We start from the raw sequence: 24,150 nt of genomic DNA, 5'->3' as shown, positions 1-24,150 counted from the left end.
AGTGCCCTAATACGTAGCTTTGAGGCTGTTAGGCTAGGATAGAAATGATAGAAAAGTTACACTTGAGGGCCCACAAATTTATGGAGCTTGTACTGCTGATCACCTCGCATAGCCTTGTCGACGGCCCTGCATAGGCAGGAGGTAGAGCTGAAAATATGGTTTCCCTCACTCTGTACTCATATCTTCTAGTCCAAGGAAAAATTGCCCTCGGTGTGGGCAGAGGGACTGAGGGAGAGGTGGGCCATGGAGCGGGTAGAGGTTGAGCATAGCCAGAGCAGCTCCATCAAGGGACACAGAGCTAGTGACAAGAGGTGAGGCGGAAGGCGGCGGCAGAGGAGTAGGGCGGCGAGTTGAGGTGGATGGCGGAGGAGGAGGGAAGCAGATGGGCAGCGAGAGGACAAAGACGACAATAGGGAAATAAAGAGACGCAAGAAATAAATAAAAGAAGATATCATCATCAATATCATGCATTTATGAGGCATCATAGCAGACTGTTCAAGCCCAGGGAACATATCTTACCAAATATATATCAGTGTCCCTAGCGCTAGGTATGCAATGAAGGGATGTGCATTTGATGCACACGGGGTTCTCAATCTTCCGTCACATTCAAGATAACTATAGATTTAGTTGAAGAGCAGCACACTGATCTGGTTTTCAGATCACAAAGACCAAACCATACAACCTTAGCACCATGTCTTCTCTGGTTGTCAACCGTGCCATAAATCGTTGTTGACCTTGCCATGAAGGCTAATCCCTGCTGCGAATCGAAGAATACAAACAACAACTAGATAAAATGTAATTCAAGTAAAGCGACAATTTGTAGATGCATAATTAAGATCTCAACATGTAGTTTCACAAACCGATAACGATGACTGTTTAATGATATACTAATCCAAAAGCAAAACTCAAATCCTAACATAGGGGTGGCTAGTGATTATATAGCCTAAGGAACGTCAAGGACCCCTACTCGCGTCCTAAGGAGTCTCGACACGTTACAAGACCCAAATGGCCCAAAAGACGGCGACACAACGCCCTAACAAATTATGGACATCAACCTGTTTAATAATTCTCATTGATTCTATGTGAGATCATTTTTATTGGTTTTGTTATCGAATTATCTTTCCATCCTATGTGGGTTGTCAAAAACGAAGTACGTATATGACTCGACGTCTATTTTACTACACACTACTCCTGAAGCTCAAGATGGACTCAAATTTAACTTGGATTGGGCCTCCAACTTGGCTTGGACGCCCTAGCTTGACTCCTAAGGTGGTGGACAAAGAGGAGGACATCCTTGGGCATCTCTTAGGTGTTCTCCATTTTCTTGGGGCGTGCTCCAACTTGGGTTTGAGTCCCAAGTGTGAATAACAAGCCCGCGATGATGTTGTAGCACCCAACACAAACCTTGCCGATGTGATGTTGAGGTGGACCAGATCTATTTGAAAGCTTATCAAATAAGCTTTCCATCAAGTGCTCATGGACATCAAACTACTCCGGATGAAGGTGTTATAGCCATCCCAATGGAATACTGTGGGGTTACCGATGACCTGAAATTAAGTTCCACTTTAATGGACTTGCACATTGAGACACATTTGTACCTACAATCAAATAATGACATATACATGTGGAACCAAGTGAATTATACCAAAAATCACTATGCAATATAGGAATGAGCTCAACTTATAATCAATGGTCATATCCGAATGTGTCATGTCCTCATCAGCATTGATCTCAAATGAATGCACTGTGTTTTTTGCCTTTAGAACAAGTATTTGAATTTGATGCCAATAATATATGCAATGGTATGAGTTTGTGTAGATGAATTGTCGCTCCTTCTTTCTCCCTTTGTTATTGATAGGGATACACTATTATCCTTACCGTTATTCAACTAGCAGGTACACTATTACCCATAAAAAAGTAGTTCTTGTAATTGGAACGTATTTTCTTAAACCACTCATAAGAACCATATCTGACTTTTATCTGGTGAATATCCAACAAGAGCTTCCACCGAATGAATAATGGATCTGAATCCTAATAACAATAAATCTTTCGAATAAGCACGTGTTATCAAATGAAATAAAGCAGCTTGATAAGAACTTGCCAGGTGTTTGGGTCATGGACTAAGGCCCCATTTGGTTTCACTAGTTAAAGTTTACCACCCGTCACATCGAATGTTTGGACACATGCATGAAGTATTAAATATAGACTATTTACAAAACTAAAAACACAGTTAGAGAGTAATTTCTGAGATGAATCTTTTGAGCCTAATTAGTGCATGATTGGACACTAGTTGTCAAATAAAATGGAATTGCTACAGTGTCCGTTAAACTTTAACAACCTCAACCAAACACCCCCTAAATAGTAAACCAAATAGGATTTTTATCTCTAGTTTATCACGTACTACTACTATCAACTAGTAAAACTAGCCATGATTCTCATGATTAAGGGAGTATAAGGATAGATGGATCTAGAAGACCCCAAGAGAGTGAAGGATGAAAATTTTCAGAGAGAGAATTCTCCTTTTAATATTAGGAATAGTACAACGAGAAGCATGTGGTGATGACTTCGTCAATCTCCAACTCGGTTCTTTGGAGGTGCTCATAAGGGTAGGATATACGTGCGCACGTTCATAGTGTTGAGTGTACTCTCGTGTTTTATGAGCGTCTGCCTTTGTAACTGGGTTTAGCAAAAAAAATATAAATATATTAAATTACCATGAGAAGTAAATAGAATTACAAGACTCAGAGCATAAGATTAAGATAAGATGTCGAAACGTAAGAGACACATAGCAAACCCTGATGATACACAAATATTCAAACATACTGTAATTATATTGAAAAAAAACTTCAAATTCGTATCGTTGTCAGTGTTCATGATACTCCATGCTGACGCCTGACGAGTGAGTGAGTGACTAGCTCTACTTAATGCCAGATTCATAGCTCGAAACTCTCTAAGCCGGAATTGCCGATCGAAAGGTCCCGTCGCTACCATTACTGCTGGCTAGTGTGTTAGTAGGCCGGTAGCTGCTGGTACTGTCTACTCCCATGTGTATTTCAGGTATATCAACTGTACATCCAGACGCGCCCATTTTGTGTGTCTTCGCTATAGGTTGGATAGACAAATGCTGTCCTTCTAAAGCTACTCCTAGTACGTGCTCTAGCTACTGTCTCATCTATGAGAAAGCACCATTTTTTTGGGGTGTGTGGGTGGGGATTCTCAGCCGGTAAATACCGTTTGAACCACCATGCATATATATATATATATATATATATATATATATATATATATATATATATACACACACACACACACTATTTACCAGTGTGAATTATATAAAAAAGAAACTATACGTAAATCTGGAGCAACAGGCAAGTCTCGATCGCATGCATGCATGCAACGAGGTACACTGGTCCTAATAATTAATGAAGGAAATGCAAGCATGGGTCTGGTTCAGCTTCACGCAAGGATGCATGCATGCATGGGTCGACGATGGATTAGTTGGCGATCGAAACCCTGCAGCAGCTGTAGCCATGCTATAGTTGCATGCTGCCCGTCGTCCATGGCAGTGATGGATGGAATTGATTTGGTCCCTCCCAACAGAGATGGCCAAGAAATTTATGGGGGCTAGACCCACAGAAGCATCACAATCAGTACCATTCATAGCACACAGTTGGCCAAGCTGGTTGTACAGTCAAGCAGGGGTCATCTAAACTTTTTTTGTTCTTTTTTTTCCCCCTCAACCGAGAGGCCGTCCGGAGAGGTTTTTATTAGTCCTTCTTTTGGGAAAAAACAATTGAGAATTTTCAGCCTAAATTAATTACTAAATACGGTAGAAATTGAAGTGTTTCTCTGAACCCAAGATGAGATAGACGGACCGTAGTTTTCCTTGAGGCTTTGTTTGGATGTTGTCATATTCACCTCAATCCACATGTGTTGAGGTGGATTGGTGTAGAATTTAGTTCAAGTTACACTCCAACCCACCCCAATATATGTGGATTGATGTGAATCCGACTACATACAAACAAGCCTTGAGTGATTTATGTGAACCCAAATGCAAGATGAGATGGCCGGGGATGATGATGGCTCCAAAGGTAGAGTCAAGAAACTGGGGGAAGAACGTACTTTTTGAATGAACCCAACGATCGAAGCGTACGTGCTGGAACCTACATGCATTGAATCCCGTTGGTGTGTGGCCCTTCTCTCTCCCGTTGTCGTTCCTGCTGTCTTTTTCCTGTCCTAGTGTTTGTGTTTTTTTTATTGGCCTCCCGGCTACAGGGAGTCAGGGACAGACTAGTGCTGCCGTTCCATGTTAGCAGTACGTAGTACTAGCTGCTAATTAAGTGAGCAGTAGTTAAAGCCTTAGCTAACCTCTCGTCGACTCGTCCCCTGTTAATTTACGCCAGAACTAACCTTGTACGTCTAGCAGCAGCGAGGTAGCTAGCTAGCACAGCCGTAGCAACGTACGCACACGAACACACACAACACACACTTGCACCGTGCATATATATATATATATATCCTCGCTTTCACTGCTACGCTAAACACGCAGCGGTTTTCGTACGCGCGCTAGGTTATTTAATCACCACACACCATGCATGCAATGCAAGGAGAAAATGGCCATGTGTGCATGCAAAGACGTGTCAGAGTGTGTCGTCGTGACGTCGTCCCAAGCAGATCGATAGCTCAGCTGCCGGATGCATGCATATATGGCCGGACCAAGAAATTAAAAGCGGCATATATATGAGCCCGGCTAGCTAGTCCGAGCAAGACCTTGCATTGTCTGCATGTACGTAACATAGAGAAATTTCACAGCAGCAATCGTACTTACATAAATACTCCTATATAAACAGAAATTACTATTCAATTTTCACTGAAAACCACAGTAATAATAATAGAGAATTTTTTTTCCCAACGGAGCCTCAGTGATGCACGAGGCCGGACGTGGAAGAAGTTACCATGGGGGCCGCGGGAGGGCAGGGCAGGGCAGGGCAGGGCAGGTAGTGGAAGAATGATGCCATGATGGTAGGTGAATGAAGCTAGTGCTGGAGCGGCACTGAAACCTAGAAGGTTTCAGGCGCAGGCGCAGCCGATCGATCGGTCCGGGGAGTAGTAATTCCTCTGGCCTGCAGGATCATCCATCGCCTGCTGCGTGTGCGTGGGGTGCTGCCTGGCTGCCTGCCTGCCTGCTGCCTTGCCTTGCCTTGCCTGCCTGCACGCCCCTGACGAAAACGATTCATACCACACACATTTAAAAAGGGCCTCGCTGCTCTGCTGCGACGCCAGGCGATAGACGATACTACATGCGCGTGCGGCGCGCAGGCCCCCTCCCCTGCTGCAGCTGCTGGGTGCTGGCCTCCGATCGATCCGTTCCATGCAACAAATACGCATGCAAATCATGCAACGACGACGTCGACCAAACATGTCGTCGTGGCGTCCATATACGCCATTAATACTTCTATTTTTTTTTTCTTGAATTGGCCATTAATACTTCTTGCAGAGAAGGAAGGAAAGGCCTGGCCCTGATGAATGCCAGCCTGCTAATTAATAATAATAATAATCTCGCCGCCGGTGTGCTGTGGACGGGTCCGTACGGCGTCCAGCAGCGCCTACGTGCCTGCATGCATGCACTGCACTGCACTGCAATGCAAGAGTGGCCAAAAATACACGCTGCCATGCATCGGGAGCCATGCATCTCGCGATCGATCGACCGGCTGGGATCCGGGATCCGGCGCGGGGACATATCCTGCATGCTCGGGGCCGGCCGTCGTAATGTATACTGTATGTCTGTATAGTATGCCATGCACACCCGCGTTTATGATCTGACATGCCATAATTCTAGGCTATTCCTGCCTTCAATTCGCCTCTTTATTATTTCGATCCTTCTCCAGTGACGAAATATGAACTCTGTTGGTATCTTTATCTTCTTTTATTCATTTGCCATTTCAAATTCAAATAGATGGATTCTACTGTAGTTGGCATTGCTGAGACACACACTCCCTCTATATGAGATTTAGAAGTCGTTTAGAACGGAACATAGTCTCCAAAACACAATTTTGATCTCTTAATTTTCTAAAAATATTTAGAAATAAATGATATATGTATATTTTTATAAAACTAATTTTCAAGATAAATCTATTCATATATTTTTCACATTTATAAACTCAACAATTTAGAAAACCGCATGTGTAGGGATGAAAATGGTATGAATATTTTCCGATTGTATTCGAGACCGAATTCGTTTAGAGGGGGTTCAAATCTGTCCATATCCGAGTCCGAATGTTCAATATTCGATACCGTATCCGTATCTGAATACTTAAATCATATATTTATGATGTCGGCATCTAATCGTATCTTATCCGACATTGTTGACATTATCCGTATTCGAATCCGAATCCAACCAAAAGTATGAAAACAAATATGATATCAGTAATATCCGTCCGTATCCGATCCGTTTTCATCCCTATGCGTGTGCTAGCTTGTCGTAGCAATATACGATCCCTCTCAACAGCTACTACCAATGCAAGTACGCAGTACCTGCAGCCGTGAAAAACAAACAGAACAATCGCGCTGCCTGGCCATGTGGATCGATCGATGGGATGGGATGCCACTGGACGGCCAGGATGGACGGCGAACCATAATTGGCGCAGGCCAGAAATTACAGGGCCATGCCCCACGGTGCCGGCGTGCAGCCCACTACGGCAACAATGCACTGGACCCACCTGGCAGTGGCAGTGGTCCCATGCAGTGAAAACTGAAAAGGCCTTAGGGATAGAGAGGAATCAAAAGCACCGCCTGTTACTGTTACTAGCCATATGACAGGCCACATGAACCACCCCAGGAGCCAGTTAAAGCTTCCTTCCAAACTCCTATTTGCCTGCACTGCAGCAGTTTTTACTACTCCACCTTCATGCAGCTTCTTACAAACCGCTACTTCACATGCATATATAGGTAACTCTACCTCATCCTTTCAGTTCTCCAGCTATACCGTACTTAAATTTCTCTCTGTCAGGTTCCTGTTTTCCTGTAGAAATGATAAGCGTTAAAGCTGTCCATGCGTGCAGTAATAATCCAACGCAAAATTAGCAAGGAATTAACAGCGCACTAATAATTGGTCACCGGGGAAAATGAAGGGTTAATGTGATTACTTTAGTGTATACAGTATGCTATATATATTAATGAATATATGTAGTGACAAACCAAATTAAAAGGAGGAGCAGTTAGTAGATGGAGAAACATAATGCACACCACCGAGCCAGAGAGGCAGAATTGATTAGATCCATCTAACCTCTTGGAAGCTAGCACTGATTATGACCAGTGTACCCTATACACACAGTGAGTGTAGCGTATGGATTAGCACTGCACACATATGCACAGCTGGAGCAAGAGTACTACACAGCAGCATGCATTACATTGACACACACTTCACTGTGATGTAGGAGTAGTAGTAGTATATGATAGATCATGCATTATATAGTTAGGAACATTCTTGTGGCTCTGTTAGCAAGTCCGCTAGGCGCCTTTTAGTTACCAGCAGCAGCGCATAGTGCGGTGCGGCACAGACGGCGGCGGTGCAGTGAAAACTCCGGCGCCCCGGCCGCCGGCGTCCCATCTGCCACCTGTTGCTTTGCTGCCTCTGCATGCTCTGGCGCCGCTGATCCATGGCATCTCATGATCTCATCCGTATTAATTAATTAAACCCCATATATATATATTTTTCTGCAGGTGCACAGTGAGTGCGTGAGTGATAGAGATGGAAGAAGGTGCGATCTACTCGATCCAAATAAAAGTTTCACCGCTGCCCCTCTCTCTCTCATTCCCCCCACAATCATTTGCACCACCCCTACTTTGCCTCTCTCTCCTCATCACTCCTCTCTCTCTCTCTCTCTAATGACTATTTAACATGCAGCCTTTTGTTTTGCAGCTACCTGCCTGCATATAATTCTGTTGCCTTCTCACTCCTTTAGCTTGCTTGCTCGTCTCTCTCCCCATTGCCACCATCATCACCTCCATCTCCTCGCCATCACGCCTGCCGGCCTCCTCCTCCTCCTCCTTTGCACCGCCGCTACAAAAGACCACACTGCTTGCGAGCTAGCTAGCTGCTCTTCTGTTCATCACAATTCACACGACGAGACGACCCTCCGGGCAGATCTTTATTGACCTAGCCAGTTCTTGGCGCGCTAGTGCAGGCGTCTCAGCCACTTCTATCTCAGTAATCAGTGCTAGATCATTCATCCGATGGGCGTCGAGCTCGACCTTTCTGAATTGGCCGTGCTCCGGCCGATCCAGACCGCGGCGGGCGGCGCCGCGACGACGACGACGGCGGCTCGACCGGCGGGCGACGACGCCGACGGCCCGGACGCCGCCGACACGGGCTGCGTCACGCCGACGGCGAAGAGCTCCCTGCTGCCGCGCATGGGCCTGGGCCTAGGCGGCGGCCTGGACATCGACGCCGCCGCCGCCGCCGCCGCAGTCGCGGCCTGCGTCACGCCGACGGCGTCGCCGTGCCTGCTACGGCCGGCCACGGTGTGCCCTCCGGCGCCGCGGAAGCCGGCGAGGCCGGTGCTGCCGCCTTCCGACAACAAGAGGAAGCGCTGCTGTGTCCGACCGGGCCTGCAGCGCGCCTTCTTCCCCGTGCCGCACGACCTCTCCACCGTGTTCGTGCCGCGCGGCCCCGCGGACAGGTCGCCGCCGCCGCCTCCTCGGGCCGCCAAGAAGATCCGCCTGCACGTCGTGGGCTGATGAATGAAGCCACGCCGCCGGTTCGTCGGACGGAGTCATCAGATACAACAGGATGCATGCCATGCCACCACGCGCCATGCTTTCGAAGTTTCGATCTTCTTCTTCTTCTTCTTCCGCCAGTACTGATCCATGCGGCGCCGCGCCATTGGCCATTTGCTGCAAGCCTGCAAGTGCGATCGATCGAGGACAAATTCAAGCTTCCTGACAGGACAGAAGACACGAAGGCCGGCCGGCCGGCCGGCCAGTACAATCGCCACGCGCCAACATTTCAGCAGAGGTTACCGAGTGTGTGTCTGTGTGTGCAGTGAGTGCGCTTCTCAATCAGATGAATCGAGTCTGAATCTGAAATTCTGAATAATCGAATTGTAAATATACCACATTGTTGGCTGCGCATGCTTGTCTTTGCGCGTCGAGGGTATAAAGGCAATCATAATTCCTGGGAATTCACTGCGAATTCGCCGCCTGCAAATGGATATTATTGCTCTGGGCCGTCTGCCGTTGCCAAACGGCCGGCGTAAATTAATTTTTCTCATGCATGTGTGATCTGGCGTTTCCTCTGCATACGTTTCCTGTTTTAATTCCTTTGCAGATTCCAGTTTCTGGTAACTGAATCTTGGAGCTAGCGTCAATATAACTAAGCGTGGTTAGCATAAATCTCTGTCCTTTCTTGTTAAAATCTGCTTTCAGAAGGGGGAAGAAGATCGTAAAAACTGATCAAAGAGCCAAAGAGGGTCCTGAGAGGTCCTGACGACTGACGAGAGCTTCCAAATCGTGTCCGGTTGCTGCAGTCCTTTTGGATGGTACCAAACCTAACCAGAGATGGATGGGGTGCATCCATGCATGCATGCAAGAGCTGAACAAATTCAGAGGGCACAACAGATCTGAAGAAAAAGGCAGTTGAGCAGGAGGCACGGACGGCACTACTGATCAGATCTGAGCAGGCTTTCAGTTGCAGGCACAGGCACAGCACAGGCTGCTCCATTCAGGTCGAGGGTTTAATGATTCGCCCATACATTTCTCAAACTGTTCACCTACAATTTCTTGAATATTTAAAAGTTTCCTCTGGCACAATGGAAAATGGATGAATGGAGAAAGAGAACGCAGGCAGCAAGGATCAATCAAGAAACTGTACGAGTGTGTCCAGATTAGACCTGCGGCCTCTGCCTGATCCTGGAAAAAGCCTGCTGGCCCTAGCTGGAGAATCTGGCTAGAGAATTCTGAGAAAAAGCAATATTTTGCCTTTTTATAGGATAGCTGTAGCAATTTGTTTCCTTGTAAATTGTTTTTTAAAGGAGTGTCGTGCAATTTAAATCAGATATTATCATACTATTTTATACGCCTCTCCGAAGTCTGGAAAAGTAAACATGCTGGCTTACTCATGAAGTTTTCTGAGTGCTCCCTCTGATTGTAAACACTTGAGATGCCGTTGAATATACTTGCGTACGTATATACACAAAAAGTTCAGGATATACAAATTAAATTTGATTAGTTATCCATTATTTGGGTGAATTTTACTTCAACCAAAACGAAGAACGAACTTCATTACTCCCTTTAACGAGTGTTTGTTATTTTTTGAAATAAATGATGTCTGAAAAAAGGCGTTTGGTACTACCTTTGTGTCCAAATATCTCCAGCTAAGTTATAGTGTTGTCCTAGGTGAAACTACTTTAAATTCAACCAAATCTAAAAAAAATGACATCTATATACTATGACACAAAATAAGTATAATATTGTGAAATTGTAATTCATAATTGATCTGACAATGTTAATTAGCTAGGTTTCTAGCTATATCTTGATATTACATATATTTTTTATAAAGGTATTGTTAACATAGATAGATGAACCTATAATATTTACATCACCGTAGTCTGGAAATAATAATTGATGAAAACATTTGGATTGGAAATGGGATCGATCGAGTTGGCACAAAGTGGAAAACATCCGTACCCTTTTCATTTACGTGCACTAAAGCAAATTAATCATTTAAGTATTAATTAATTCCGCAACAACTTAAGTTGCGCCCCCAAATCTAACCTTTATCACGATATAATAATAACATTTTTTTTTCATGGGAAACAGCAGGATATTCAAGAGTACTACCGCCCAAGCTCAAAATTGGAGGAACAGGTAGGATGCAGTATACGTCAGGCATCCTACTTATATATATAACTGCACTAGAATTATACAACGTTCGTACATACATGATTGCAATAGAATTATACAATGTTCGTACATGACAAGGAGATGGTTCCTCTTGTTCGTTTCCTGCCGCATCACATTCGAGGGAAAATTATTCGAAATTTTCCTGTTTGGCCACAAAGACGATATGATTTGACGCTTAGCAGCAGTATGTAGTGGGCGTGTACGTGCATGCATGCATGTTCCCCACTAGACTCCAAAAGCAGTCGCCTATTATTTGTGTCTTGGATAATAAGCAAAGGTATTCCCACTATTTTCTATTATGTATTTTCGAACCTTTTGGTCCTTTTTTCTGCAAGGATCAAGTATGTCTTATTCTAACTTTTCTCCTTTTTTGCATAGTCGCAATCAAAAGTACCATAGCAATTGCAATCATGCCTTTTCACCTTTCTGAGAAAAAAGAGAAATAATTCCCTCTCTGAACGGAATCGGCACTAACTATATCAATTTTTACTGCTATATAGCAGAAAGCACAAACAGCTAGTATTAGGAGGTTATTTACAAGAAAAATGAAAATAAAATAAATAGAACAAATACAACTGACACAAAAAAACTCTATGACTGGTCAGCAAGCAACACATCTGCAATGCAGCCTACAATTTCAAGGTCTCTCTTTGCTTTGCTAATAAGCCACCACCAAAATCTTTGCCTTTCCCCATCTCATGTAGGGATCGATGCAGGGGCGGAGCTAGGCCTTTTATGGGGGTCAGCTGACCCTGATGGTTTTCTTAAAATTCAATGCAAAATCATGGTTACTAAACTATACCTCAGTGCACTTATGTCGGCATGGTTGACGACTCCGGTGACCTATTGTGCTGGCTTCGCTACCGACCTATAATGTATTTAAATTTATAACTATTTAACCAGAACTAGTCACCTCGGTTTGGTGTTAATGTATGTCCGGACCACTTGAGACTATCTCCAACAATCGTCACCCAAAATACAAGATCTATTTGTCATTTGGGTAGCGCTACAGGTAAAAGGTTCCATACTTATTTCTAGTCTTCTCCAACAACAAGATCTAAAAGACAACACTCTCTGCAAATGGGTCTTGAGGAGAGAGGATACCCAAATTTGGGTCTTTTGTATAATACCCAAAATGGGTCTTATTCTGTTGGAGGCTATAGGTAATATGTTGGAAACCTATTTTGAGTTTGGGTTTCCATATGGGTTTCTTATTGGAGACAGCCTTAGGGTGAATTTAGATGGCTACTTCCACTTTATTAACTAAAAACATCTGGCCCTCCTCCTCCTGATTCACATCACTTGTTTTAATGTTAACGTACCCTAAAAAAAGATCTTTGAAGGAACTGATTATGACCGTCTATAAGTAAGACTGTGAAGGCAGTAGTGGCCAGTGTGGGGTGGTTGCTGAATTGGGAATGCTGATCAGAGGGTGCAACATCCAGAGAAGCATCAATGATGGCATGTCGCGGTTGCCGCTGCGCGAGTACGTACGACCGGTGATCACTGACGAGGGGCTCTCGCTCTCGCTTACCGGCCGGCCGCGTGCAGACTGCAGAGGCACACTGAATCATTTGGTCCGGCACATGGCGTGTGCGTCGACCTGACCATGCGCCGTACTACCCCCCCTGTACTTTGGTCCTGCCTGCTGCTTACTTACTCGATGTACATGCATATGGACTTGATTGAGCAGCAGCATATATAGGTGGTCACACCGTTTACCATACTGGGCCAAAATTCCATCTGGTCCTCGAAAGAATTTTTCGAGGAAGCAGAAGCCTGAATTCGAAGGAATTTGGTGGCGTTGGAACTGCCATCTTTTTCATCATACATGGAAAAGTGCTACTGTTGTTGTTTAGCTTTTGTTTTCACGGGCTGAAAAAGAATCCGGCTTTTTTTCCACGCCCTTTGCGTAGGCCCTTCGTTCAATCCTCCATTACTGTCGTCGGCGTGTTTGTTCCTATTCATTTGTTGCCTTTTGATGATTTCAACTTTGATGGACTGAAGCTGTTAAAGCCATGGAATTGTAGAGTTCGACTTTAACAACTTTGTTCGTAGCTGGAAATTACTCACTAGCACTATTTAGCAGCACGCATCTTGTGATCCTACTAGGCTTTGCGTAGGCCGGTTTTAGGCCCAAAAGGCTCTCTCTCTGACTTGACAACCCACACTTTCGGCTTTTGTCACCGTGAGGTAACGAGATTACTAGGCCTAGCGTTGTAGGCCCAAATGTGGGAGTAGTAAAATACTAGTATGATTCGAGTAATTTCGGCCCGTCCAATCCGTCCGAGGCTCCGAGCAACAGCACCACCACCTCGATCTGACCGAGCGATCCTGACGCGTTGGACTCCAAAAACGTAACGTACGTGATGCAGGTACGTGATCGCTTCCAAAATCCAAACGAACCGCCGGTGTCGTGGACGATCGTCGCCATGGGAAGCAGCAGCAACGAGCGCCGCTCCGCCAGCCGCTGGTCGGAGCTGCCGGCCGACGTCCTGGTCACGGTCCTCGAGGGGCTCGCCATCCGTGACCTCTGCCGCGCCGGCGCCGTGTGCCGCTGGTGGAACGCCGCGTCGTCGCACGTTCGGACCCAGCACCGCGCGCTGTCGCGTCCGCGCACGCCCTGCCTGCTCTACGCGGCGGCGGCCGCTGGCTCGTCCTCATCATCGCCGTCCGACTCCGAGCCACCAGCGGCCACCACCTCCGCGGCGACGCTCTTCAGCGTCACGGACGGCAGGTCCTACCCCGTGCCTTTCGCCGGCGGCGCGTCCATCGCCGAGGGCTTCTGGCTGGGCGCCTCCCACGGCTGGCTCGTGACGGTGGACGACCACGCGGAGCCTCACCTCGTGAACCCGGTCACGGGGCAGCGGATCGACACCCTCCCGTCGGTGGCCACCGTGGCGCAGGTGCGGCGCGTGCACGACGGCGAGGGCGGCGCCGTCGTCGCCGACAGGTACACGGTGTACGAGTACAACTCGTCGCTGTGGGTGTACGATCCCGCGAACGCGGCCACGACGCTGGACGCGCGTGAGCTCATCCGCTACCTCTACGTCCGGGCGATCATCTCGTCGGACCCATCGGACGGCGACGGCGACGGCGACTGCGTCGTCGTGCTCGTCTACTGGCCCCAGTACCAGCTGTGCTTCGCGAGGCCGGGAGACGCGCACTGGACATGGATACGGCCACCGACGGAGAACACCCAGTACTGCGACTGCGCCTTCGACGGCGACGGCAGGACGCTGTACGCGATGCGCCACGACGGCGCGATCCACGCGTTCGACCTCCACGGCCGGCCGGAGCTCGAGAGGGAGGTCGTGCTCCGTCCTCAGGTCCAGGGCGGGAAGACAACGACCAACTACCTCGTCCACGCGCCATGGCTACGCGGCGGCGCCGGTGGCAGCTGGCTTCAGGTGTGGAGGAAGATGGGGGCCAGTAAGCCTACTGTGACGACGACGACGACGCCTGCTCCGGTGGCACAAGAATCTGCGTGGCGGACAGAATCGATCTCGGTTTACCAGGTGGATCTCGCCGCGCAGACGCTGGTTGAGATCAAGAGCCTCGGCGATCACGCGCTGTTCGTGGGGTGCAACTACTCCTTCGCTCTCGCTGCAACGGACAGTGCAGGTGTGCTGCCCAGCCACGTCTACTACACGGACAATGAGGAGCAGTACGCGCTCTACTCGCCAGAGTGCCCAAGGGACATTGGTATCTACAATGTGGGTGATGGCAGCTTTCACCAAATTCAACCTCCTTGCCCATGGTTGAATTGGCCGCTTCCCACCTGGATTATGCCTAGCCTTCGCTACAAAGGATAGCACATCCCTTCTACTGTCTTTATATATAATTTGTACAACCAGTATCCATAAACTCGTGTGCTCCTCCGGCCGTGTACGGGCTCTCTAGTCGTTTTATATGTGATGGTAAGTTTTATTGGGTTCATGGACTAGTCATTAATTAGATCTCTCTTTATTGGCAAAGACTTCATACCGCACGACTGTTTTTTCGATGCACCGCACGGCCACCTCCCCTATCTCCCTTACGTGCCCGCCAGGTCATCTTCCACCTCAAGCATCTTCCACAACTCCGGCGGTAGAGCAGCAACAGGTTTAGCGTCGGCGAGGTGTGTGCTCCTCCTCCTTCTCCAGCATACAAGCACTCCCGAGTTAGGGTTCCGATGGGCTCCTCTCTTCTTCCTATCTCCGGTGAGCTTAGAAGAGAAGGGGTTTGAGTGAGGTAGGCTGGCCAGGCGGTAGGGATGGCAAGAGAGCGGCTTTAGGTCTAGTGGTAGTAGAGGCAACCAAGTCAGGTCAAGGCTGGAGCACCCTTGGCCATAGTAGCGACGGGATGAGGGAGGGGCAGAAGGAGGTCGCCACATGCAGGAAGGTCTCACCGGAGGTCCATGGCCATAGCATTAGTAAACAAAGGCATCACAAAAGTGGCTTCAATCTTAGAGGAGAGGAACTTGTTCACTAGCTTTCTATTGTTTATGATGTTTACTTGTGCCTACCTTAAATCACCAACCTAGTCAACCTATTTCCTTAACATTATCTACTGTAGCTATTTAATAATGGCACACTATATACACAAAACTCTATACTAAAATATCCTCACAAGTAAATTGCCTATGTACGATTTTCTTTTTAGTTATCTATATTAATTGTTGTTGGCTACTTAAGAAACAATGGAATAGGATAGTTATGAAAATATTGATACTTTTCATTAGATTATGTAAAGATTTTTTACATTAAATATATGTATGAGTGAAATTTTCTATTCAATACTATAACTAAAAAGATAAGCAAATTTACACCATCTATTTAGTGAGTCAGAGTATATGCTAATCATAGGAATTAAAAAGGTGTATTGGTACCATACATATTTCTTATGAAAGATTAGTGTGCAAAATATAATTGTATAATTTAACATGAATAAATATTTTATTTCCATTTTAAACTAAAACTAATAGTACTAACCTAAATCATTTATTTTTGAGTCAATTTATAGAAGTATAGGTTAATTATAATCATCTTTACTTGTTAGCCTCCTTAGGCACACACCTCAAATCAAATAGGTCTATTATAAACTTGTCTGACCAGGCAAAAAAAAAATCAAATTTCTAAGTAAATCCGCAAGCCTTCAACCAAATAGGCCCTCTCAGGTAAACGTAAAACATTATTGGCTAACTAAAACCAGACTTATTTGTAGATGAAGGGCTTGAGATGAACTTGTCTTACACCATAACCAAACTGTAAAATAATATTGTAACTCTAAATTGGCACATCCTATGGTCAATAAAGAAAAGGGGAGAAATTGATGAAAAAAAAACTGTCAGATTCCAGAGCTAAGACCCCGCAACGGCCGCGAGAATCGACGACAGCGCCATCTGACTCTTCATCGTCGCCTTTGCCCGCCTCGCAAGCTTCCGCCTCCTCCCCTCCCGCGCTTTCCCCCGATTCTTCCACGAGCTTCCAGATCGCGAAACCACCGTACCCCGCAGTCAGGCAGGCGAGGCGAGTCCCAACCTTACCCGCGCCGCGGGATTCATCGGAATGGCGTACGTGGACCACGCCTTCTCCATCACCGAGGACGACGACCTGGTCGGCGGCGCGGTGGGAGGCCCGCGTGGCGCGCCAGTCAAGGAAATCGCCTTTGCCGCCGCGCTCCTCGCCTTCGGCGTCGTCGGTGTCGTCGCCGGATCCTTCATGGCCGCGCACCAAGTCGGCGGCGACCGCGCCCACGGTGAGGCAAAACCAGTACCTGATTGGATTTCATTCAATTCATTGTCGTACGATTTGGGTACTGAGTTGGGAACTTGGGATCGGCAGGCTTAGCACTATTACGAAGGGGAGGAGTAATAATTATTTAAGTTTTCTCTAGGGTCCCTGGATCATTAGTCGATCTACCCGTCTGTAATATGTTATTTAGATCCTTTTACTAGAAAGAAGTTTTCACGTTCCTGCTTTCTGAACACAATCCAAATGCTTCGTTGTTGATCATAAAAGTTTAAACAATCATGTCGAATTTATAAAACTGTAAAGGTTTTCTGCTAATAAAGACGGGAAAAGGTACGTTGTTTGGATGACCTATCTGAAAGTTTAGTTTTTCTGTTATGCTGTTTGGATCATATTTTTAGACCATGCCAAACAATTCTTGCAGTTGATATAAGTAGGATTCAAATAACCATGATGGGATTGTGTAAAACTGGAACCTCTGGTGAATGTTATTTCTAATAAAGATGGGAAATAGTATGCTAATGCCAAAAATCAATAGATCCTGGAGCATCACCCGTGTGCTCTGTTTCCTTTCCTAGTTTTAGGAGACTAAGGTCTTTGAGTTTGTTTGAGACTTATATAACTCTAAGCCAAGGGTAACTACTTCAATGAAGTCATAAAAGCCCATTTGTTTGATTACAATTTTAGGCAACGAAATGTGGCTTTATGTGCAAACGGGATCAATTTAATGATTTTTAGCTATGGTTACTGATGTCAAGCCTATGAATGTGCCAAAGGCCACATGTTCCTGCGGGGAAAAAAAACTGTTCAGGGCAACCTGCATTCCAAAGGGGTCTTAGTTGATTCAAGGGATGCAAAATCCTTTGGCATTGTGATGCATGTTATTTACTTCTAAGAATGGTTTTATAACATACAGATTTGGATTTTTTTTTGTTTGCCTTTTTCTCAATACAATAGTTTAAGGTGTTTAACTCTTCAAAAGTTCTCATTCAAGAATTACAATGAATATACAAATTATCAATATACTTTTAGTATTCTTGACCTGATCTCTAGCCCCCTTTTTTCTGGATACAGGCATTTTCTTTGCAGTTCTGGGTGTGGTAATGTTCATCCCAGGGTTCTACTACACAAGAATAGCATATTATGCTTACAAAGGGTACAAGGGTTTCTCCTTTTCCAACATACCTCCTATTTGAAGAAGCAATGATACCCACGTGGTTCGATTGGCTCATCCAACTATCCAAGGACATAATGTGGGCAAACATGTTTTTACCTGTCTCATTCTTTGTTTCTTTTAACCTTTGGCTAAAGTCTACAGCGTGGCAAGTAATCTGTACATATAAACACCACCGTAATGTGTCATCACAACATTATGTTACCACGTGAAGTTGTTCATTATGAGATAACGTTGACCTATCATGCTTGGTACTGAATGTGGTCCTGTTTGTCTGATATCTGAATTAACAGTTGCTGCTGAAGGATTTTGTGACTGCTGTTCATAAGCATTAAATGCACGAGTGAAGTCGTGTGGATGAGTATGAATGTAAAATCTTTGCAACCTAACAGTTTCAAATGTTTCTGTGATTTGTTTTAAACAAACAAATAGGAGAGCTGTCTAGCTATTATACTTAGATAAATAAGAAGTTAGTCCATATAACCAACAAATACATGACCGACAGGGTGATGATCTTGTGGTGAATAAACACTGTAATATTGGAACGGAAAGAATTTTTATAAGTTTCTCTGTAGCACTACATGTAAAGACTGTATTAAAAAGGTGCCAGGGGGTGTGTATGTAGTGTCGCTTTAAGTCATTCACACAACTTAGGCCAGCCCCAACACAGACAATTGATATCATGTGCTTCAGTTAAAAGGTATAGGACACATAAAACTTGGGGCTATCAAGTTTGCAACCCAAGCTAAGGTCAACAGTAAAAAATATGTGAACTGTACATGTTCTCTCAACCTCTAGATAAACGTGAAGGACGTACTCCATTACAACGCATGTTTGATTGGATAAGTGTTTGTAACTTCTACAAGTGACTATGGCTTGCAGCGTCCCAACACTCCACTCTATACTACTGCCCCACGGAGCTACATAGGCTCGGATACCCATGTGGGGGTGAGAGATGATGGGAAAGTGGCTTTGCAGCTCGCAGGAATCACGTTTGCCTCATCTGGCTAAAAGCACAAGCTGCAGTTGAAGCTATGCATTGCAACAAAAAAAAGTGTTGGCTTGAAGCATATAGTAGAAGTGATCCAGTAAGAAAAAGACCGCATAAACAACACAGTAAAAAAGATGTCAAAATTTTACATTGTTTCGAGGCTAGTGGTCTTAAACTATCCTTGTCTAGGTGGGAGAAATCTTCTTGCTTAGACCACTACCCATAAGTCTGCATTGGTGAATCCCTTAGTGCAAAGCCACCTACAAGAGTGACATGAACCTAACACATAGACATGGAAGCTAGTAGCCACCTCGGCACGGGGTTGGCCTTAGTAGTAGAGGCCCTTAGGGCTTCACAAACGCTCCATGTTGGCTTGTAGCCTCATAGAGCAGATAGGATCGGATTTCATGTGTGAAGTAGTAGCCTCAAATGGTGTTAGAGGTGCCTATGCAAGCTATAGAGGTTCCGAAGAAAATGTGACACCAAAATAGAAAAGACAACTTATATGTTGACCCATAAAACTACAGTTGGGCTAAAGAGTTATTGGTTTCACTTCGTCCCTGGTGCACTACTTTTTTTAAAGCCAACGTCTGATATTAGCCTATATTGACCATGCCAGGGTATGCTCCGAGTTTTGGAGCATGTTTTTGACATCATCTCAAGAGTTTTGGAGCATATTTTATGAGTTAGGCCAAACCCAACGTGGGCGGTTAGTAGTGTATGCTACAGAGAGCACAGAGGACTATCTTTTTACAACTCAGGTTAATAGCTACAGTAAAAAGGTACTTTATCATTCAGCTTTTTATCGCATGCTTCGTTTTCCTGTTCTTCCCCTCAACCTCAAAAAAAAACACGAACTAAATTCTGCTGCTCCGTTGCCCACAACGCATCTTTGCACTTGTGCTTGGAACTTTTGTCACACGAGGCCGTTCGACGCCTCTGCAAGCGGAAAGGCCTGCATGACTACCACTACTTGTGATATGGAGCATTATTGCCAAACTGGATAATGGGACAGTTCGCCACGCTGTATGACCCCAGCACGTGGGAGCACGAATATTTGATGGGCGAGCATCAATTTATTCATTCACTGGCACGATTACCCTCGATACTGGCAGTCATTTGTCAAGATCCAAACGTGGACAATTCTTGGAATTCGTTTCCCTGCTGTCCAACATATATAATCTGTCCAGTTTTCGTGTAGCAAGGTAGCTAAAATTCTACTAATTTTGTTTAGTTGCCAACTGGTTCTGGCATATGTGCCAGGGATAGGAAACAGTGATTATTTTTTCATGTACCTAGTAGGTCAATTCAATGTAATAAACTATAAACGTGACACATAGATTATACAATGCAGCCAAGGTAGCGCTAATTAATAAACAGATATAAAACCAACCACTGATGAACAGAACGAAGTCTGTAAACGCAAGGTACAAACTCTCAGTTTTATTCATCAAAATACACACTAACTCACTTACTAGTACCTACTGATCAACACGAAATCATCATCATCGAGAACCTGAGCCTCCTTTTCTCCCACAAAATTTTCACGTCCAATAGCCTCAACAATCCGGACAAACTCGATCCTCTTTTCAAGAGGAAGCGGAACATATGGCAGTCTGAAGACGGGCCTTGCCACCCCGAGCTGAGCCAGAGCAGTGTTGACAGCAATTGGATTTGGTTGGCAGAACAACCATTTCATCAGGGGCAATAGTTTCTCGTTCAGCATAGCATTCTCGCCTTTGTACATGAGGCTGTGCATGAGCCCAGGAACAAGGTTGCTAGTAACAGAAATGACTCCAGTAGCACCATATTTCCACCTAGAATCGTGGCATTCATCATCATTACCGCTCCAAATTGTTATACCTTTGTCAGCATACTGCTGAATCCTCTCATGCCCAACGCATTCCTTGACACCTGCCATGTTTGTATAGCCTGAAATTGCTACAATAACTTCAGGGGAGATATCCTGGGCACTCCTGGATGGCACATTGTAGATGATGGTCGGGCCCATTGGGAGAACAGCCTCAAAATGAGAAATCATTCCTTCAGTTGAGGTCTTCCCATAGTACGGATTGATGTGGAGAGCTGCATGCATGCCAACAGCAAATCCCTGTTCTGTTGCGTGAACAGCTTCTCTGGTTGAGTTACTTCCTGTGTTGCCTATCACTTTAATTCTAGAGCCAAAGCAGTTCACTGTATGCCCAATGAGCATGATATGTTCATCCCAGCTCATGAGATGACCCTCTCCTGTTGTTCCTCCAACTATTACACCTTCAGCACCACCCTCTATCTGCATGTTTATGAGAGAATCATATGCTTCCAGATCGAATCTTCCATCAGGCAAATAGGGGGTTTTGACTGCTGTGATTAGTCTCAGACTTGTGATGTCATCTGTTGATGTCCTGCATCTCAGACAGAGGAAGATCAGACCAAAGCAGAAGATAACTCAAATCAAATCCTTCAAATACTTGTGAACCATGAACAGAAAAATACCAACTGCAGTTACCAAAGAATGTACAGGATCGTTCGTTAAAAAGAACAAACTTAATAACCAAGCATAAATTTATTTATTGATATTCTTTTCTTCCAGACAAAGCAATTCGCATTTTACTTGCTGACTAGTTTTTTCTAGCTGCAGCGTTTTTAATCTTGCAGAGGCAATTGCTGATTCAACATAATTAGGACAATTTCACAGATTATCTTAATGAAAATAACAACATATTATGTTACTCTATTGAGTAAATGATTCTTCCAGCCCAAGACTTCGAACTTATCATACACCTATCAAGTCTGTAGAGTCTAAAGCTCAAACAAGGCCATGAAATGATTTCAAGCAAGCTATATCTTGAACCTGACTTACCTAAGCAACAAGGAACAATTACAACTGTTCTACAAGGAATTTGGATATGGGAAAAGCTGGCATCAAGCTCCACCTGGTGGCTATCCAAAATGGTTTTTTTTTTCAGCATGTATTAATTTTGGGGAAAAAAAGGATCGATCAGTACAATCAAAGGCACACAAGCGATTTTATTCTCATCCGATTGATGCATACACCAAATTTCACCGAAACTAACACCTTGTCAGCTTCAGCTACCAAAAATACAGATGAATTATTGCCAGCATTCTTTTAGAAATAAACAAGTTACCGGTTCTTCACTTCGGTACTTCGCATTGGAAGGTAATCATCTAGAGTGATGGCTGCCAAGGGAAACTTCCCTCTGCCAGTCCTGCACAAGTACCCACCTGTATTAGCGTGTTATGTTTGGAAGCAAGGATGATTGCAGAACGGTAAGTAAAATAAAAATTTATGGTCATGGCAACTCCTTGTAAATTGTATGGGAATTAGAGAGATCCTGAAGAAGACATGGACACAATGAATTCTTCCCATACTGTTAGATTCATGTATCCGCTCAAAGGAAATGTACTATTGCCATCGGTTTGACCATATTTGACTGAACAAAAGCACGCCAAATTTGATACGACCGAGATGCCATCCTCCATGGTGAGATGAAAAACAATCGATACTTGCAAGAAATAGAAACGTGAAACGAGAAGAAAGTCGCATTCAGAGTAGATTGGGACGAAACCCGTGATACATACACAGATTGAAGGCCTGAAGAGGGTCGCCGTGGCCGTGCAGCCACCGAGGGAGAAGAGGGGCTCGCCGTCGCTGCGCAGCCATTTGAGACAGGGGAGATCGTCCGCGCCGGGAGGAGATTCGTCGGCATCCGCGGCGAAATCATGGGGAATGGCCGGAAGCACGGAGAGGGCGTGGTGTCTGGCTGGTGAGACTGGACTTCCAGAGTTCCAGTAGCGGCGGCTAGGGTTCGTTCGAGACTTTGAGGTAACGTTACTGTCGGGCCTTGGGCTTCGAGGCGTCAGTTCAGGCCTTTCTCTGTTGGGCCTTAGGTCATCAGACAGGTTTTCCTTCCGGCCCAATCGAAAATTTGAGCCCGACCAATGTTGTTAAACTACTGGTTCCGCAAAAAAAATTTGCGAATTACAGTGTTTAGTTCCTAAAAAAATTTCAAGACGGCACGGAGTATTGAATTTAGACAAAAAAATAAAAACTAATTATATATAAATCTCGCCGGAGTATTTAATTTAGACAAAAAAAATAAAAACTAATTATATATAAATCAACAATATTTACCACAAACTAAACAAGGCCTAAAAACTTCCAGCAGATAAACTACTGGTTGACCTCCCCAGTGCGTATTTTTTGGGTATGAATTTTCCTACTTTGAGTTTGCATCTTAAGTTTTACATGTGAGTATATTATATGAATGGATTATGGATGTAAAGTTTCAAAATAAATTGAATGACTTTAGTATGTTTTTCTAAATAGTTTTAATGTTTACACCTAAGAAGACGTTGCATTTTATTTCTTACTGCTGACTGTCGTAAGAAGAACAAGGCCTAACTGGGCCAGAGGCCTGCTGCAAACTAACTGGGCCAAAGGCCCGGCCCAAAGGCCAAATTTCATTCAACGAATTGGCAGGGGCCGCGCGAACGCGTACCCCCTCCACCACAAATTACGACGTCCACTCTCCCACTTGGGGAGATGGTAAGCCAACGCACCCACCAAGTGCAATGTGGGCCATTGACTTAGGCCACGGGCCTTCATGAGCACCCGTCGACCCCGTCCAGGTAAGTATGTTGCAACGTGGGCAGGGGCGCTGGTTATGTAACCCTCTCCCGCGTCCTACCCAGCTTCACGCGGCGAGGTGGGACTGATCGAAACGCGCCTCACCACGTCACCCTGCCGCGGGAGTGGGAGAGTTGGGGAGGGAAATCGATTTTTCCGATGGGCTGGTTTCTGCAGCCCATAGAACTTTTCTGATGACTCGTGCGCGCCAACCTTTTCGTTGCTCGCTCACCGACCCGTCCAAGGAAGGAATGAACAAATCAGGTATCAGTAAGGATATCAACGATGTCATGACAGTCAAATCATGGCCACTCATGATCAAGGAGTTTTCAAAGGACTTGCCTTGCGGTTCTGACAAGGAAGGAATAGTGCATGCCCCATCTGCCACTACGATAAGTCAACGGTGATCATACAGATTTTTTCAGTGAGGTTGGCTAAAACAAAAACAACAACAAAAAAATGAAAGACCTCAATTGAGGCCTAAGACTGCCAAGTGAAATGATACAGGTCTTCCCATTGAGGTTGGCTTAAAATAGTAAAACTCCTATTAACAGCAATCCCATACAGTTATACGGATATCTCACGGTGGATAAGGACAGTCTCAATACTAAAATTCTCCCAATAGATTGTTTTTATATAATAATTTTTTATCCAATTACATTTATTCTCTCTATTTCAACCAACATATCACTTTATATCTTGG

At 45.1% G+C, this 24,150-nt stretch overlaps 4 protein-coding genes across 4 annotated transcripts; 3 read left to right on the top strand and 1 right to left on the bottom strand.

Annotated features, from left to right (window-relative positions):
• On the top strand, window positions 7,826-9,193 carry LOC8069374. The gene has a single exon (XM_002438746.2). The coding sequence runs from the start codon at window positions 8,236-8,238 to the stop codon at window positions 8,737-8,739; it is 504 nt and encodes a 167-aa protein (XP_002438791.1). The 5' UTR covers window positions 7,826-8,235; the 3' UTR covers window positions 8,740-9,193.
• Window positions 13,272-14,717, top strand: LOC8069373. The gene has a single exon (XM_002438745.2). It carries the CDS (start codon window positions 13,272-13,274, stop codon window positions 14,715-14,717), a length of 1,446 nt encoding a protein of 481 aa, XP_002438790.2.
• LOC8058460 (transmembrane protein 230) lies at window positions 16,125-18,124 on the top strand. Its single transcript, XM_002438744.2, has 2 exons — window positions 16,125-16,641; window positions 17,709-18,124. The coding sequence occupies exons 1-2, from the start codon at window positions 16,452-16,454 to the stop codon at window positions 17,828-17,830; spliced, it is 312 nt and encodes a 103-aa protein (XP_002438789.1). The 5' UTR covers window positions 16,125-16,451; the 3' UTR covers window positions 17,831-18,124.
• Window positions 20,117-22,625, bottom strand: LOC8058459 (4-hydroxy-tetrahydrodipicolinate synthase, chloroplastic). The gene is made up of 3 exons (XM_002437356.2): window positions 22,400-22,625; window positions 21,946-22,026; window positions 20,117-21,201 (listed from the first exon to the last, which is right to left on the bottom strand). The coding sequence occupies exons 1-3, from the start codon at window positions 22,540-22,542 to the stop codon at window positions 20,274-20,276; spliced, it is 1,152 nt and encodes a 383-aa protein (XP_002437401.1). The 5' UTR covers window positions 22,543-22,625; the 3' UTR covers window positions 20,117-20,273.

Source organism: Sorghum bicolor, chromosome 10, assembly GCF_000003195.3.
Source record: "Sorghum bicolor cultivar BTx623 chromosome 10, Sorghum_bicolor_NCBIv3, whole genome shotgun sequence".
Classification (NCBI taxonomy): Eukaryota; Viridiplantae; Streptophyta; class Magnoliopsida; order Poales; family Poaceae; genus Sorghum; species Sorghum bicolor.
The sequence above is the reverse complement of the archived record's forward strand: the minus strand, read 5'-3'. Positions and strand labels throughout refer to the sequence as shown.